At 42.0% G+C, this 17,247-nt stretch overlaps 1 protein-coding gene across 1 annotated transcript; it reads right to left on the bottom strand.

Annotated features, from left to right (window-relative positions):
• Nucleotides 1-2,428: 2,428 nt before the first annotated feature.
• LOC111950977 (immunoglobulin kappa light chain) lies at nt 2,429-4,434 on the bottom strand. The gene is made up of 4 exons (XM_023968956.2): nt 4,299-4,434; nt 3,787-4,083; nt 3,474-3,515; nt 2,429-2,845 (listed from the first exon to the last, which is right to left on the bottom strand). Exons 1-4 carry the CDS (start codon nt 4,345-4,347, stop codon nt 2,508-2,510), a joined length of 726 nt encoding a protein of 241 aa, XP_023824724.1. The 5' UTR covers nt 4,348-4,434; the 3' UTR covers nt 2,429-2,507.
• Nucleotides 4,435-17,247: the final 12,813 nt, after the last annotated feature.

Raw genomic sequence — 17,247 nt, forward strand, 5'->3', positions numbered from 1 at the left:
TACTGTAATTGTGGACAGTGCAGTTAGATTAACAAGAATTTAAGCTTTCTGCCAATATCAGATATGTCATTGTCCTGGGAAATGTTCTTGTTACTTACAGCCTCATGCTGATCGCATTAGCCTACGTTAGCTCAACCTATCCCGCAGGGGACCACCGATCCTGCTGTAGAGGTTTTAATTAACATCTTATGACACAACATACACGTAGTATTACTTTCTTAGCTACAGTATACATATCTCACTGGCATATTACATAATTTAGGATGTAGCATACACTATCATTTTGGACTCACATTGCTGTGCTCGGCTCACTTTAACAGGAAGGTGGAGCGGCGGTCCTCCAAGTTAACATATGTTTTGAGCACGGCACAAATCATACTTCATTGACAGCATGGCCAATGTTGAATGTTTATTATTTGAACTCGTAAAATAGCCCCTTAATCCCAGATTTGGGACCACACAGCCACTGTCACTGATTCTTTCCAAACCGCTCGTTGAATTTGCGATTTCTAACTTGYTGTGTAGTGTTTATGTCCAATAGCCGATGAGCTCCGATACGTTTTATCTATAATTTCTCTTCGTTATTTCTCTTCATATGACAAGGATTAAAAAGGATTTGCAAGTAGATTGTCGACTTGATTCATGATGATGACCGCTAGCTAAGATTTTGAAAGTATGATGTTGACATGATCAGTCCAATCAAAGCTACTGTACATATAACGTGATTTGATGTCATTTTATCTGTGGCCACTGACCTTGAGGCTTCTTGGATGAGCACTTCTATGGCAGCAGCCGAAGGACTAGAATTTTCAATGTCTCCTCTTACRCTTGGCAGTGACGTAAAGTCACCATGAGTGACAGAACACTGAGCCAATCATGGCGCAACGCTCCATATTTTCTGCTGGTTTTGCCACCACCACAGAAAACACTGAGCTAGGCTGAAACACCTGCATTTTGGAGCTGGTTTACTAGAGAAAACAAAAAAGAGACCATGTTTGTATGTGGCTTTATTAACTCAATGATATATATTCTTTTTTACATTGTTTGCAAACTGATGTGACACGTATTAATGCCAAAATAACATGCAAAACAGRCAAGCCCTCCCCAAAAAATCATGACAGGTCTCCACTGTCTGTAATATGTTTCCTGACTGTCACCCCACATTCCTGTAATACGTTTCCTGACTGCCAATACGTTTCCTGAATGCCCCSCCACACACATTCCTGCACTACAAATGCTGACCCAGTACATCCTGTCATTGGATCTTTTGAACCATCTGTGTAAATGGCCACAAAATCCTGATACACAGTATCCAGACATCTATTAAACAAATCAGATGGACCAACACCCTCCCTATCTTTCTGTAGTCTCTACAACACTTCTAGATCAAMTACTTCCGAACTCTGGTGCGTTTACACCCTTACTTCGGTTCGTTTGAACTGGTGTGAATATTCTCTATCTGCACCCGGGGGCGCAGTCCGGACCAAACACAGCGAGCATTTGATKAAATATTTCGTTCGTTTGTAACAAACAGTCGATATCTGATTCGAAATATAGCTAAAAACTAGGCTGTGTGTGAAAACGCCAAGGCAGGGATCATCAACWAGATTMAACMGCATACCSAATTGTTTCTTTAGCGGATGATCAGGGTACCGGAACATAATTACARATTTGTAGGCTGCWAATTGACCGTAAGAAGCACAAASAAATATAATATGTGACTAAAACATAATAATTTAAAACCTTGCTTACATTTGTATATAGTCACGTGTCTCTGTTATGCGTTGGGGAACCGTGCTCTAAGGGCTCTGTTCAATCTGTAAATCTGAAGTGTTACAGATTCGGCGATAGAAATGTAGCCTAAAGGCAATTTCCGATTGAGCCGATATATGCAGCGTTTACCGTGAATGCAGTGTTTTAACATTGCATTTACATTTCAATCACGCTGTAATATACCCCCAAAATGAATTGCCACTCATGCAGTATAAAGCATTCGTTAACGCACACCCCAAAATGTTGGAGAGGTGCTGACTAACGGAATACTAAACTTGTGTAAAACATTCATAAAGATACTCTCACAACTGGATACACGCTAAATATGGTCCCAATAAATTMATGGATTAACACCAACCCTGAAGAATTGTATGGTAAAAGTCTACTTTAAAGCCTTTGCACAATGGCTTTCGTTATTGAAATGTCAAATAGAGGCAACATCATATCATGAAATGCTTTATTCATCTCATCACATCAATATGCAGAAATTCCTCAGATTACTTCACAAGCAATACAGCATTCATCATCAGAGGTCCCTATTCACAAAAAGAGACATCATGAAAAAAACTAAACTTCAATAACTTCTAAAGCAAGTTGCCAATCTATTATAAACTATGTGAAGCACACTAGCAGTCCCTCTATCTGGGGGGGGGGGGGGGGCCCTAGGGACAGTTCTAGGATCAGCTTCCCCTCCCTCAATCCTAATCTTAACCATTAGTGGGGGAAATGCAAGACTAACCGAACATTGAACATTGCCCGTTGTTCACACTCCTGCTCAGTGGGTTGGTCAGTGCTGAGTGGCTCAGGTGACAAGTGAAGGTCTGTCCGGAGCTCCAGCGTGTCGAGGGCAGACTAAGGAGGCTGCTCAGGGTGTACGTGCCGTCAGCCTGGCGCTGAGACTCGCCCTTCTGGATCTCAGCACCCGTCAGAGAGCCACCGTCATCAGACCAGGACAKAGAGGCACCGTCAGGGTGGAAGCCCTGCGCCAGGCACACCAGGGTGGTCTTGTCCCCRGAGAGAGGGGCCTGGGCTGGGGCCATCAGGACCAGAGAAGGGGGTGATGGAGGACGGGCTGACAGGGGAGGACACAAAAGATACAGACTGTAACAGTGAGATGGATCAAGATACTTTCTCATTGAAAAAAATAAGAATGGAATTTAACTTAAAGTACACTGTAACTTTGAAATTCAGTCCAAATTAAAACAATTCATTATTTATCTTTGAACATAGATTTAATATCCTAGTGTTAAACTTTAAGTCTATTTATATTTTCCAGAATATCACTAATAATCCTGAAACAAAAAAATACATGTTTTCCTCTTTCTCATAAGATAATTTGTGTACTTGACTTAATTAGGTTTATTTGAAAGGGACTATTCACATTGATCAAGATCATCTCTGTAAATGTGTCAGATTTAACAAGCTGGCAAATTATCATCTGTAGTCCCTGTTACCATTAAATAAATTAAATAAATGAATGTACAGTATGATTTTAATTAATATATTACCTCAACAATGATTAATATTCATTATTATTGATCATGTATATTTTGTGTTATATACATTTGAATCAACACATGCTGAAGATTTGAAAATATATTCTAACCATTACATATCACTTAATAAAGATTTTTTTTAAATACAGATTTGTTGATATAAGAAAGCATATCACGTGATTATTTACAAGGGATTTTACTCACCAAGGGTGACTTCAGTTCCTTGTCCAAACTTGGTACCATGTCCTCACAGTGATACATCTCGATACAAAAACATCTGTGTTGAAGACCGTTCTACATGCTCTTCTCATTGTCAAGTCTCTATTCATCAAGATGTAGAAATCCATGAAAAATTAAGCAAAGGACTTAGTTTGATATTGAATTGTTACCCAATGCAATCCCCTTTTAGACACGGTGGCATTCAGTGACCTGTGCACATTTAATTATTTTCCAATCCGAAGCCCAGTTGGGTTTTTGTACGAGCAGTCTATTGAACTGTATCATTGTGATACATCGCCACACTTTCTATGAACGCAAGCACAGATATACACTGCCTCATCCTCAGCCGTGATTTCATTGATGTGTAGATACTCAGTATAGCCAGATCCAGGTTCAGAATATGTGAACCTGTTAGGAAGCCCAGCTGCTCTTGTGGTGTCAGCAAGCAAAAAACTTGGGCCACCTCCAGCCTTCTGTCGGTACCATGAAATTGTCCAGGTCTGAGAGCTATCACTAACAACACAGGAGACTTTCACATTATCTCTCAGGTTCACAGAGAGGGACTTTTCCTGGGTCAGTACGAGAGCTTCCATACCTGCAGAAATATATAAATATTTTGTTGTAATTGGGGATAAAAATACTACAATACATCATGATCCTACAATACAAGCCCATTGTGCCTCCTAGTGATTGCAGAGTATATCAATGGATCTGGTATTAATACTTCTGGAAGTAATAAWCTCCATATTTACAATATAATCTATAGTCAGTGATTGCATTATACTGTAGTCAGTGTTAAATCAGTCTTACCAGACAGAGTGAGTAGCAGGGCTGTAATAGAAGCAGTAGAAAGGAACATGGTGATCTCTTCTGTTGGAAGCGGTGATATCAGAGAAAGATGTCTTCACACACTTCTGTCTTCACTTCAGTGCAGCTCTGAAACTCCCAACGCCTCCTATAAAGAGCAGCTTACTGTACTGAAACCGTCAGCCAGCCCCACTCCCCCTTCCAAAACCAGCCACCCATAAACACACACTTCCTCTACCATTTGCATAGTCAATGAACAGTTTAGCAATTATATTTTTTTTGTAGCTTTTGAGTTCAATAACAACTCTATGATTACTCATTATGAAAAAGGGGTATGAACACAAATAACTTTTGATTCAATTGTGATATCATTAAAAGGCYTTGAATGTCCTCTCATAGGTACAACAGGCCCTAACACAGTGGCATGTMGTTTTTGGACAAAAATKAATTTCTGGGTCTCGGGAGAATATATCCACTAGGTATGGTATTGTGTCTTCTTTTCCTCTCAGAAGCATCTTCTGTCTGTCTGGTATCTATTTAAGCAATAAGGCACRAGGGGGTATATATACCAAAATACCACAGCTTTCTTGCTTCAGGTTCTGAGCAACAGACAGTTAGATTTGGGTGTCATTTTAGGCGAAAATTGAAAAAAAGGGTCCTTAAGAGGATATATACCAATATATCACAGCTTTCAGCCAATCAGCATTCAGGGCTCGAACCACCCAGTTTATAATATAACATAATGCATAGAGGTCATAAAACACGTCGCAGAAAACCTTTGTGTTTTAATTTTCAAAGTGGACTCATGAGTAAGCTGAATCATGACCTGGAGTAGAAAATCACAGACCACTTTTATTATCACCTCCCTGTGTCATCTATCTGAATGTTTATGCATCTCAAATGGCCTATTCGCAATATAGTGCACTACTTTTGACCAAGGCTCTGGTCAGAAGTAGTGTACTATAAAGGGTAGAGGGTATCATTTGGGATGCAGACATGTTTGTAAAAGAATGTGGGTGTGTATGTGCACTGACTTGTGGTTTGAGACCACATTTCGGTTCCCCTTCTTCTGTATCACTGTGCAGCTGTTGTCTCAGTTTCTCTGTCTTGGGGAGCTCCCCACCCCTCTCTGGTACTAAAAATACCCCAGAGCTCTCACACCTGGACAAGTGCAGAGGACATCACTGCACACTCACTAGGCACCTCTGAGAATGAGAGAAATGCTTGCAAAAGTCTACCATTTTTTATTGTAGAGAGAAATGCAGCCYAAGGAGTGAGACAGTTGAACAAAATAATTCACAATAAGTCATGGCCCATGGAATAGTCAACGGCAATGTAAAACCAGACAAAATACAACTTCAAACTTGACCTATTTTGAAGAAATGTCAGAGTACGATTATCCCGAATACATCTTGTGTTTATTCATTTTTGAAGATGCTGCTTCATGATATGCCTTGAACGTTTCAAAGATGCCTTTTAAGATGCTGATCATGATCATGCCTCGAGACCTCCTTCGGATTTTGGGGTTAGAGTATTGAAAAAGAAAAGTCAATTACTGCATGAGAAGAAAAACAAACCGTTATCTTCTTCATAACAAATACAAGGTCAAGAATTTAAGATACTGACTGATAATGTGTTGTTTGAGACGTTCATTACCAGGAATAAATCTGTGTAACACGGTGGCTGACAGTATCGGAGTTAAAACCACATGTTGACTAAAACAATCACCTGCTCTCATAGAGTACATACATGTTGACTCCTTTAGGAAAGCCAGCAGAGTCCCCATTCCTCCAATGAAAGAGTCGTCCGAACCACCCCTCAGTCTTTGGGGCAAATGAGCTGGCGTCATTGGGAGGTGGGGCGTCAACTTTTGGGGACTGCCTAATGGCAATGTAGGGAGCAATAGCCTGGGAGATAGGCTCCTCCTCATCGGCCATGGGTGGAATTGTGATGGTCTGGTAGGAGTAAAGGAAGGGTCGCATCTCACGCCAAACCTTGTCCCTCATCCTCCATTGTATCGTTAGATTTGGTAGTGTTGTCCTGGCCATTGACATGGGTGGAGGTCTGTACCTCACCCCAACCTTGTCCTGTGAAATGGACTCCTCAACATCTGTGGGGACATGGTTGGATGTCTGTGTGTTGTCCATAGGAAAGGAGCTTACTGGCTTCTTCTCCTTCTTCCTCTTCTCTCTCTTCTCCTTATTATCCCCAGGTGTGTGCAAGGGCGTGTGAAGGCGAGGGTGGCTGGGCTGACAGTAGACTGCTTGCACCTTCCCTCCGCATGTCCTCCTGGATCTGCCTCAAGGTGTTTTCCCAGCAGTACTGAGTACAGCACTCTGGACTCTTTCACACATCTGACAGGGCTGTAGCTTGTCCACACAGGCTCCGCACCAACTGACACTGCTGCTCGCCGACAAGGGGTGTGCCGTTGATCTGGAGGTCAYGGAGGGGAGTAGTATCACCCTCTAGAGTCCTTCACACCTTCGAGTTTGAGTGGTTTTTCGTTCCCCCTGGGGAAGGCCTGTATGTTGTCACATAGTGGTGGTTCATTGACAGGTGGGCTATCGATACGTTTGTCGTCCAGGGGTTTGGCTTAACCCTCCGTAGAGGTCTGTAGGACATCATCGCTGGATGGAGTATTCATCTCCTGGGTAGGCTGGTTCAGGTTCTTCTCAGGAGTACTTTGAACCACCGGGAGGACCTGTACATGATCCAAGATGTACACAGCGTACTCTGTAWTCATCATCCTTTTCATCRTGAACCAATACTTGGCTGACGATACTCACTTTAACGTGGACGCAGAAGAATACAATAAACTGCCACAGGATGTAGCCAAGGAGGAAACTTCCTCTAGGTAACATCCTTTAAGGGGGTCTCATATCTAGAGAAGAGAAAACACATCACGTTTTTTAACAGGCTGAGGAGAAAAAGGGAGGCTTCACAGTCACACCATGGCCTTTGGAGCAGCTTTAGGATTTGATTTGAGCATCTYTAGGATTATGGAAGATTTCTCCTCCTAATTAGTGATTGTCAATAAATTGAATCGCAGCTCCTCACACCCGCTACCTGTGGTTACCTGGCGACCGTCCCCTCTGCGGTCCCGGCATTTGCCGGCTGCCCAGCTGCTTAGTCCAAGCCCGTTTCTGCATTCCCTGGTCCCGCATTTCCACGGTGGCCTCCACTCCATCAGCTGGTCAGTCAATGTACTGTTAATCTGCAGAATCACGTCATTCATAGACACTTTCACRGAAAACGTGTTATTCTAACAAATAGCATGTGAATTACGGACATTCCAATGGGCGCTTAAAATGTTTCATATAGATACTGTACCTGATATTCTATCATATTTATTGCTGACCATCTACTATCTATGCTGACTGTTTTGATTAAGTGTTGTGTTGTGGCCATGTGTTTCTGTCCCGTTGTGTTGTGATATCTGTTCACCTTGTGCTGTAACTGTTCTGTATTGACTTTTGTGTTTGTCATATGTCCCTGTCCTTCAGTCTGTCTTGTCCTGTGATTTCAATGTTGTTTTGTTATTTTATGTATTGCTCTGCACTTCCCAGTTGTCAGTGGCCAGGCTGTCATTGTAAATAAGAATGTGTTCTTAATTAACTCGCCTGAACCATCTAACATGGAGTTGTAAAATACTGAACTTCCTCTTTAAATACACCATTGGGAAAACCATCCTCCAGGTTGGCCCMAAAAAATCTAATGTAACGTGTCACGCCCTGATTTGTTTCACCTGTCCTTGTGTTTGTCTCCTCCCCCCTMCAGGTGTCGCCCACCTTCCCCATTATCCCCTGAGTACTTACACCTGCGTTCTCTGTTTGTCTGTTGCCAGTTTGTCTTGTTTGGTCAAGTCAACCAGTGGTTTGTCTCAGCTCCTGCTTTTCTCCCCCAAGTCGCTCTTTTTCCTCGCCTGTCTGGTTTTGACCCTTGCCTGTCCTGACTCGGAGCCCGGCTGCCGTCCTGTACCTTTGCCCCTACTCTGGATTACAGATCTCTGCCTGGGCCTGCCTGCCGTCCTCTACCTTTGCCCCACTACTCTGGATTATTGACCCCTGCCTTCTTTGACCTGTTTGCCTGCCTCTGTTGTTGCAATAAACATTGTTACTTCAACACAGTCTGCACTTGGTTCTTATCTGAAGGTATTCCAACTTTATGTATGTATTTTTACATTAGCTACAGTATTGTAGTGAATGAATGCCCAATAAAAAAAAAAAAAGTTAATTCATTTGCAAAACATTAGGGAAACATTCCATGACAGACTGACAAGGTGAATCCAGGTGAAAGCTAAGATCCCTTACTGATGTCACTTGTTAAATCCACTTCAATTAGTGTGGATGAAGGGGAGACCGGTTAACTTCTAGTTCTCGCACAATCCCGGATCACGGGAGCACCCCCCACAGTAAAAAAGCTGACTAGCATAGCCTAGCATAGCGTCACAAGTAAATACAAGCATCTAAATATCATTAAATCACAAGTCCAAGAACCCAGATGAAAGATACAGATCTTGTGAATCCAGCCATCATTTCTGATTTTAAAATGTTTTACAGGGAAGACACAATATGTAAATCTATTAGCTACCACGTTAGCAAAAGACACCACTTTTTTTACTCCACCATTTTTACTCCATTATATGCTATCACTAATTCGACTAAATAAAGATATATATAGCCACTAACCAAGAAAACAACTTCATAAGATGACAGTCTGATAACATATTTATGGTATAGGATATGTTTTTTTAGAAAAATGTGCATTTTTCAGGTATAAATCACAGTTCTACATTGCAGCTGCAATCTGAAATAGCGTTGGAGCAGCCGGAATAATTACAGAGACCGACGTCAATTACCAAAAATACTCATCCTAAAACATTTCTGAAAAATACACACGCCTACAGCAATTGAAAGACAAAGATCTGTGGAATCCAGACAATATTTCAGATTTTCTAAGTGTTTTACAGGGAAGACACAATATGTAAATCTATTAGCTAACCACGATAGCAAAAGACACCACTTTTTTCTTCCACCATTTTTTTACTGCATCAGTAGCAATCACTAATTCGACATAAATAAAGATATATATAGCCACTAACCAAGAAAACAACTTCATAAGATGACAGTCTGATAACATTTTATGGTATAGGATATGTTTTTGTTTTAGAAAAATGTGCATATTTCAGGTATAAATCATAGTTTCTACATTGCAGCTGCAATCTGAAATAGCGTTGGAAGCAGCCGGAATAATTACAGAGACGCGACGTCAATTACCAAAATACTCATCCCTAAAACATTTCTCAAAATAACACAGCCTACAGCAATCGAAAGACACAGATCTTGTGAATCCAGACAATATTTCAGATTTTCTAAGTGTTTTACAGCGAAAACACAATATACCGTTATATTAGCATACCACATGAGCTAACCACACCAGCATTGACCAAGGCAAAAGGGCGATAACGTTATCGCCACCAAAATATATTAATTTTTTCACTAACCTTCTCAGAATTCTTCAGATGACAGTCCTGTAACATCATATTACACAATGCATATAGAGTTTGTTCGAAAATGTGCATATTTAGCATCACAAATCGTGGTTTATGCTATGTAATCAAGTCAAACATGGCATGCATTCTGGCCGGCCGCCATCTTGGAAGGGCACCTAAGTTTACGATTATTTATCGATAGATTGACTAAAAAAATACAGGTTGGACAGCTAATGAAAGATGCATTGGTTTATTAATGCAACCGCTGATTTAGATTTTTAAATTTATACGTTACTAGCATACATTGTGAGTTACAGCCAGACTAGTGCCGCAAAAATGGTTGACACTGCGTTTACATTTTTCCACATAATACGGAATAAAATCATAAATAACTCTTACTTTTGGACGAGCTTCCATCAGTATCTTGGGCAATGTGTTCCTTTGTCCAAAAGAATCGTTGCTTTGTTGTAAAACGACCTCCTCAACTTCGGAACTAGCAGCTAACGATAGCTACACGGCACACACATGCCCAAATCCTCAAACGCAATACTAAGGAAATTCAGAAAAATAGCATATAACTCGCATAAACTGATATAAATCGGTTTCAAATAACTTCGTTATGATGTTTCTAACACCTATAATCGAATTAAATCACAGACGGATATATATTTGATCATAAACGAGAGCTTTTGAGCATGCGATTCTGATGTCCTCCCTTGCGTCCTGGCGAGCGTCGAAAAGAAGGGACATCTCACTCCATTCGTTTTATAAACTCTGAGAAACACGTAGAGAGACCATTCCACTTCTCATTGGTTACTGACATCCAGGGGAAGGCGGGTGCAGTTCATGTCAAGCCATAGGGCACACACAGAGTTTTAAACTGATCCGAGATCAGAGACTATTTTTCAGAGCTTCGCATGTCCTGTCATGAGTTTCGCTGTAGAAAGAGTTCTGGTTCACCCACAGACATAATTCAAACGGTTTTAGAAACTAGAGATTGTCTTCTATCCAATAGTAATAATAATATGCATATTGTACGAGCAAGAATTGAGTACGAGGCAGTTTAATTTGGAAATGTAAAAAAAGAAATAGTGCTAACAGCTCCCCCTATTGACAAAATTAAATAAGGATTTTTAAGCCTTGAGACAATTGAGAGATTATGTATGTGTACCATTCAGAGGGTGAATGGGCAAGACAAAAGATTTAAGCACCTTTGAACGGGGTATGCCAGGCGCACTGGTTTGAGTGTGTCAAGAACTGCAACGCTGGTGTTTCTTTTGGTATTTTTTTTAATGCTCAACAGTTTCCCATGTRTATCAAGAATGGTCCGCCGTCCAGCCAACTTGACACAACTGTGAAGCTTTGGAGTCACCATGGGTCAGCATCCCTGTGGAACGCTTTCGACACCTTGTAGAGTCCATGCCTCGACGAATTGAGGCTGTTCTGAGGGCAAAAGGGGGTGCAACTAAACATTAGGAAGGTGTTCCTAATGTTTAGTGCAGACGCGCACACACCAAACGCTATGTTCCTACAACAAACATAAACCATCCCTCTGCTGATGGCCAGTGCCCAGCACAGCCAGTACTGAAAAGACATCAAACCATCTGGAGGTGATAGCAAAACTTCTCAATCCTGATAAGTTGACACACATAGGACTTTGTGTTATACGTTATAAGGAATGTCAAAGGAATGTACTGTACTGAATAACCAACACTTACAATAGACCCCCCTCCTCACACCCCTCCTCACACCCACCACACCCCTTTCTAACGCTGACTTTCCTGATAACTACTTTATTGAGGAAATGTGTACTTACTATTCCTGTGATATGTGATAGTGCATTCATAGCTAGGTGGGACAAACTGTAAGTCGCTCTTGATAAGAGCGTCTGCTAAATGACTAAAATGTAATTCTAGAAACTAGTATACAATATATTCTATCAGCGAGGTATATAAGCTGGCTGTATAAGATCTGTTTACTTACAGTTTTTCTCAATCGCGTACGATCATTTTTAGGATCTGCGTTGAAACGTATCTATAGCAGAACACCAACGATAAAATGTTCAAATACATTTTTTGGGAGCTGCAGAAAGTCAAGGACAGCCTGAAGAGAAGCTAGCTCCGTGGGGCCATGCAGCAGAGAACCATTGAGGAGCGGCAGAGGAAGTTGGATGAGCCTTGTGAACGGAGAGAGGCCTTGAAGAGACATCTCATCAACTGAAGGACGAGCAGGGCCTCCCAGCTGGAGAGGGCTCTGAAAGACACACTTAAAATCAACGAGGAGTCTGAGACCAGGGCCTCCCAGCTGGAGAGGGAGATGGCAGAAGAGCAGGGCCTCTCAGCTGGCCAGAGCTTTGAATGAGGAGAAGAACACCTGCGACGAGCTAAGGAGTGAGCCAGGGAAAATGGAGAAGAAGAGTGAGCTGGAGAACAACTTGACTGAAAGGGAAACAGTCTCGACYATCTGCACCCAGCTGAGGAGGGAGATCCAGGCTAATGTGGCCAAAGTGTAGCAATGGCGGGCRAAGAGGATCYCCTTTGAGCAGCTCAAGGCTGAACTTGAGGGCAAGATGGCAATAATGAAGAGAGTCATTCCGAAAAGAGCCTGGGGCCAGCACTGAGCTGGCGGAGAAGGAGATCGGCAGACTCTGGCAGCCCAGCAGCAGGCTGCAGAGGAGAAATCACTGCTTTAAAGATTTGATTGAGATAAACCAAAGAAATGTATTAAGTRAAGAGTTAGCCTGTTTATGTTAATTGTGCCACAAGCCAATGTGTGATTATAATGTTTTATACTCTCTTTCAGATGCTCAACAATAGGAGGGGGTGTTGCTCCCTTCAGAAGAGGAAAGAGGAAACATTAAATGCAGTCAAAAACTAACACTTCCTGTGTTTTATATATATTTCCACACTATGAGGTTCGATTAATAATGTGAAATTGTGAAAATAATGATAATAATAATTATTAATAATGATAAATAATGTCCTTTTAGTGTAAGAGCTGTTTGAAAAGGCCGCCTGACATTTCAGCCTGTTTTGGTAGGTTGGAATTTTGGCCTGCCTGGTTACATCACCAGGTGGTAAATTAGGTCATAGACCAATAAGAAAGAGTTTCAAACCTCTCTGATAATAACAGCTTTTTCTCCCCTTCCATACTCAGACCACTCCCAGGAAAAAKTATTGCTTGAGAAATTGCTCTTTGCTAATAATATATTTTTGTTTATTTTCTACCCCCCACACACACACCTTTCTCCTTATTGGTTCTGGGATGATGCATTTTTTTCTGTATTAAACCAACAAARAATATGGATGAAGCAATATGCTGCGTTTGTGGTTTCATTCATCAAGTCTTGATGACCCTATAGCTATATTCTACATCATTACATTTCATAAGCTACAGTAGTAGCTACTGAATATGATCTGTTCATCTTCACTCATTTACATCAGTCTCTTATTCTTTTATGAGAGKAGAAAATCGAGCCATGGTCAGTTATATAACAGTGACCGTGGGTCATCTCTAGAACATTAGGTAATCTCTAGAACGTTATGCCCTCGGCTACTTCTTAGGAATCCAAATGGAATTCTAAATTCTATGTTTGCTACACACTCTGGCCATACGAAAAATGGAGAGAAAGCTATTTTCATTGGTTAGGATTTAGAATATCCAGTTATATAACATCCTCTTTATTCCCGGCACTCAGAGAGATTACACGTGGAAGCGTAGCACGTGCACAAGGGTAGCCTATTGCGTTGTGTATATTTGATCCATTTGTCATGTCGTCTATGAAAATCAATTAAAATAGTAACTATATTTCCCTGTAAGGGAACTTCTTTAATTGAGTGCGTCATACAGCAGTCACATTGCACATCCATATCACGTAAGCTATTGTGAGTAAAACTCATGCCAAAAATAGATCACTGTTCATTGAACTTCTGTCTCCTGTTTCTTTAAAAATAAATAGCCACTAGATGGAGCCATAGGCCATTTTATGAAGAGAACTTGTAAATGAAAAAGTCCTTCTAAAGACAGCTGTTTTGGTGATTGACGGATGGACCATTGAAAATGTTGTCCCTCTAGATCACGCGATGCCATAAGATAGACTACATGGAACTACTACATGGAACTACTACCGTCCCAAAAAGATTGCCAGTTCTGAGATCAGCAGCACTAGACCTGCTTCATCATCATCATCATCATCACCACCAACCTTTACCTTACATTCCCTCTGCACAACAATCATATCAATAATACTTAAGCCCCACAGCATCACAGCATCCCTTTAATAASGTCAACTCTGGAGGGAAAATAAAAAGGATCAACACAATGATTTTCCCCCGACGTCAAGAGTTGCCGACTAAACTAGAGCAAAGCCAGAGCACAGCTCCATTGATTACCATGGTGCATTGCATGCCTCTCCTCTCCTCTCCAATTCAACTCCAATCATCAGCGGAGCTATGTGTGAGAGGGGTGGTTGTGGTGGAGCTGTTAACTCTCGGCTGAAAGTTTTGGGTCTGACTGGGTGCCTGTCTGTCTGCCTGCAGCTGAGAGCGCTCTCCCTCCCTCTGTGGAGGCCAATCACCAGCGAGTGAGTGACGAGGAGCGTCCCCCTTTTGATCCCTGTTTTATTCCGGGCACGGGGCACCCCCTCCTGTCTGCCATTACTCCTGTCCTGCTGATTAGAACATTAGAACAGCAACCTGCTGGAGCAGACTGAGACTGAGGGAGGTTGATAAAGGCCCCAGGGTGGGTAGGATCTTACCCAGTGTGGACAGGGATGGTTTGTTGTGTAGCTGTAAACCTCATGGAACCTTGGGCTAGTTTCTATAGCTAGAAAGGACTAACTAGACTAACTAGAATGAGCCACTGGTCACGTTGGACCAAAATAATTACCTGCATAGCTAGCTGATCAAGTGAATGTCCCGGTCCGCAGTTGATATAGCATTGCTAGTTGCTGCACACTGGTCTGAGATGTGTTGTAGGATGACCACAGTCATGGTGACACACCCTGCCCATTTGTTTGTTTCTCTAAATGACCTATCTGATTGGGGCAGAGAGCTTAGCTTGGAGCGCCACACTACGGTAACAGACTACCCGGACTACTTGCATTGACCCCCCCCCCCTTTTTTTACGCTACTGCTACTCTCTGTTTATTATCTATGCCATAGTCACTTTACCCCTACCAACATGTACCCCCACACACCCACACATTGACTCTGTACTGGTACCCCCTGTATATAGCCTTGTCATTGTATTGTGTTTTTATTTATTCCATTTTTTTTACTTTAATTTATTTAGTAAAYATTTTCTTAATTCTTATTTTTCTTAAAACTGCATTGTTGGGTAAGGGCTTGTAAGTAGGCATTTCACGGTAACACCTGTTGTATTCGGCACATTTTATTTTATTTTATTCTCATGCAAGGTTAAAGGGCAGGTGTGTAATACTATTTGGGGGGGTGCTTTTATTTGTCCTGTTACACACTTGTACAAGTGCGTAATGAAAATGTGTTTCTTGCATATCTCAACTCCCCCTGAGACACCTGCATGGAGTGGAGTCACAGCCAGGGTCATCATATCCCAACTCTCCCTGAAACACCTGCAGGGAGTGGGGTCACAGCCAGGGTCACCATATCCCAACTCCCCCTGAGACACCAGCAGGGAGTGGGGTCACAGCCAGAGTCACCATTGTCCTGCACCCCTGGAGCAATTGGGGTTAAGTGCTTTGCTCAAGGGTACAGTGACACATTTTTCACCTTGTCAGTTCCATAATTCGAACCAGCAACCTATCAGTTACTGGCCCAATGCTCTAACCTCGAGGCTACCTGTATGTGTTTGTGTGTCTCAGCAGAGAGAGAAAGTGTGGTTGTAAAGTTATTCACTTTTGATGGGGCAGATGGCACAGTGATAAACAATTGTGGTGCAGCATGTCAAAGAGGAGGCACTGGGGAGGGGGAGAGGGAGGGAGGGAGAGAGAAAGAGATAAATGAGAGGAGAAAGAGAGGAGTGGGTAGAGACAGAGAGAGACACATAAGAGATAACCCAGCTAGCATATAACGTTCTGAGAACCATATATTACTTAGAGCTTCGTGAGAGTGTGGTTGTTCTATGGTTATTTTGCATAAAACCTACCCACAACTTTCTGGGAATGGTGCAGGATAGTTGCTTGGCTTTTTTGTATTTTTTGTGTACCATCATCTTTGAAATGCAAGAGAAAGGCCATACTGTTATTTATTCCAGCCCAGGTGCAATTTAGATATTAGCTACTAGATGGCAGCAGTGTATGTGTACAGTTTTAGTCTGATCCAATGAACCATTGCATTTCTGTTCAAAATGTTGTGTCAAGACTGCCCAAATGTGCCTAATTTGTTTATTAATAACTCTTCATGTTCAAAACTGTGCACTCGCATCAAACAATAGCATGGTATTATTTCACTGTAATATCTACTGTAAATTGGACAGTACAGTTAGATTAACAAGTATTTAAGTTTCCTGCCAATATCAGATATGTCTATGTCCTGGGAAATGTTCTTGTTACTTACAACCTCATGCTAATCGCATTAGCCTACTTTAGCGCAACCGTCCCGCAGGGGACCCACCGATCCTGAAGATTAATTAAAACTTCTTCGGGATCGGTGTCCCTTCCACGGGACGGTGGAGCTAACATAGGCTAATGCGATTAGCATGAGGTTGTTATCCCAAACTAAGCTAGCATTGTTATCAAAAAACATGTTGTTTTCAGAACATCATTTTTATTACCTTCAAATAACCTATAATTTACATTCAAAGAAACGTTCAGTGAACCATAATAAAACGTTCTCAGAACCTCCCTGCAACCTAAACATTAAGGTTCCCGGAACAGGGAACTGTAATTCACTTCTCAGAAAGTTGAAAAAACKTTCAGTTTTACCAGTCAGGAAACGTATGGCTTTGTACCCAGAACCAATGGAAAACCAAAAACGTACGTTCCCAGAACTTCCAAAGAACCAAATGTTCTAGCTGGGAGCACCCCCGCCCCCCCCACAACACACTCCACCCCTCTCCTCTCTCCGTTCTTCTGTCCCTCCATATCCCAGGCTGTATGGAAAAATCTATATTAGTAATCTCGGGAGCTGACATGTCTCATGTCTCAAGCTCCCAGCTCACACGACAATCTCAGTCACAGCCATTTATAGATAACCTGCACCCTCCTTTCCTCCCTCTACCTCCTCCTCCTCCTCTTCTTCTCCATTCGACCCTCACGGAGTGGGAGGCTGATGAAGACAAACGACACCTTTCAGTTTTCCATCACCATCTGCTTCCCAGGAACAGATGAGGCAGAAAATCCCTGGGAATTTCTTCCCGGTATTCCGTATGGGTCTCGCACCTGGAAACCTGGAATTGGATGGGATTACAAACGGGGTAGGAAAGCTGCGCAGGCAGATAGAGGGATATCAGTCATGGTCGTGCTTCTAAAGTCCAATGCTCAGT

The sequence above is a fragment of the Salvelinus sp. IW2-2015 genome, linkage group LG1 (assembly GCF_002910315.2).
Source record: "Salvelinus sp. IW2-2015 linkage group LG1, ASM291031v2, whole genome shotgun sequence".
Classification (NCBI taxonomy): domain Eukaryota; kingdom Metazoa; phylum Chordata; class Actinopteri; order Salmoniformes; family Salmonidae; genus Salvelinus; species Salvelinus sp. IW2-2015.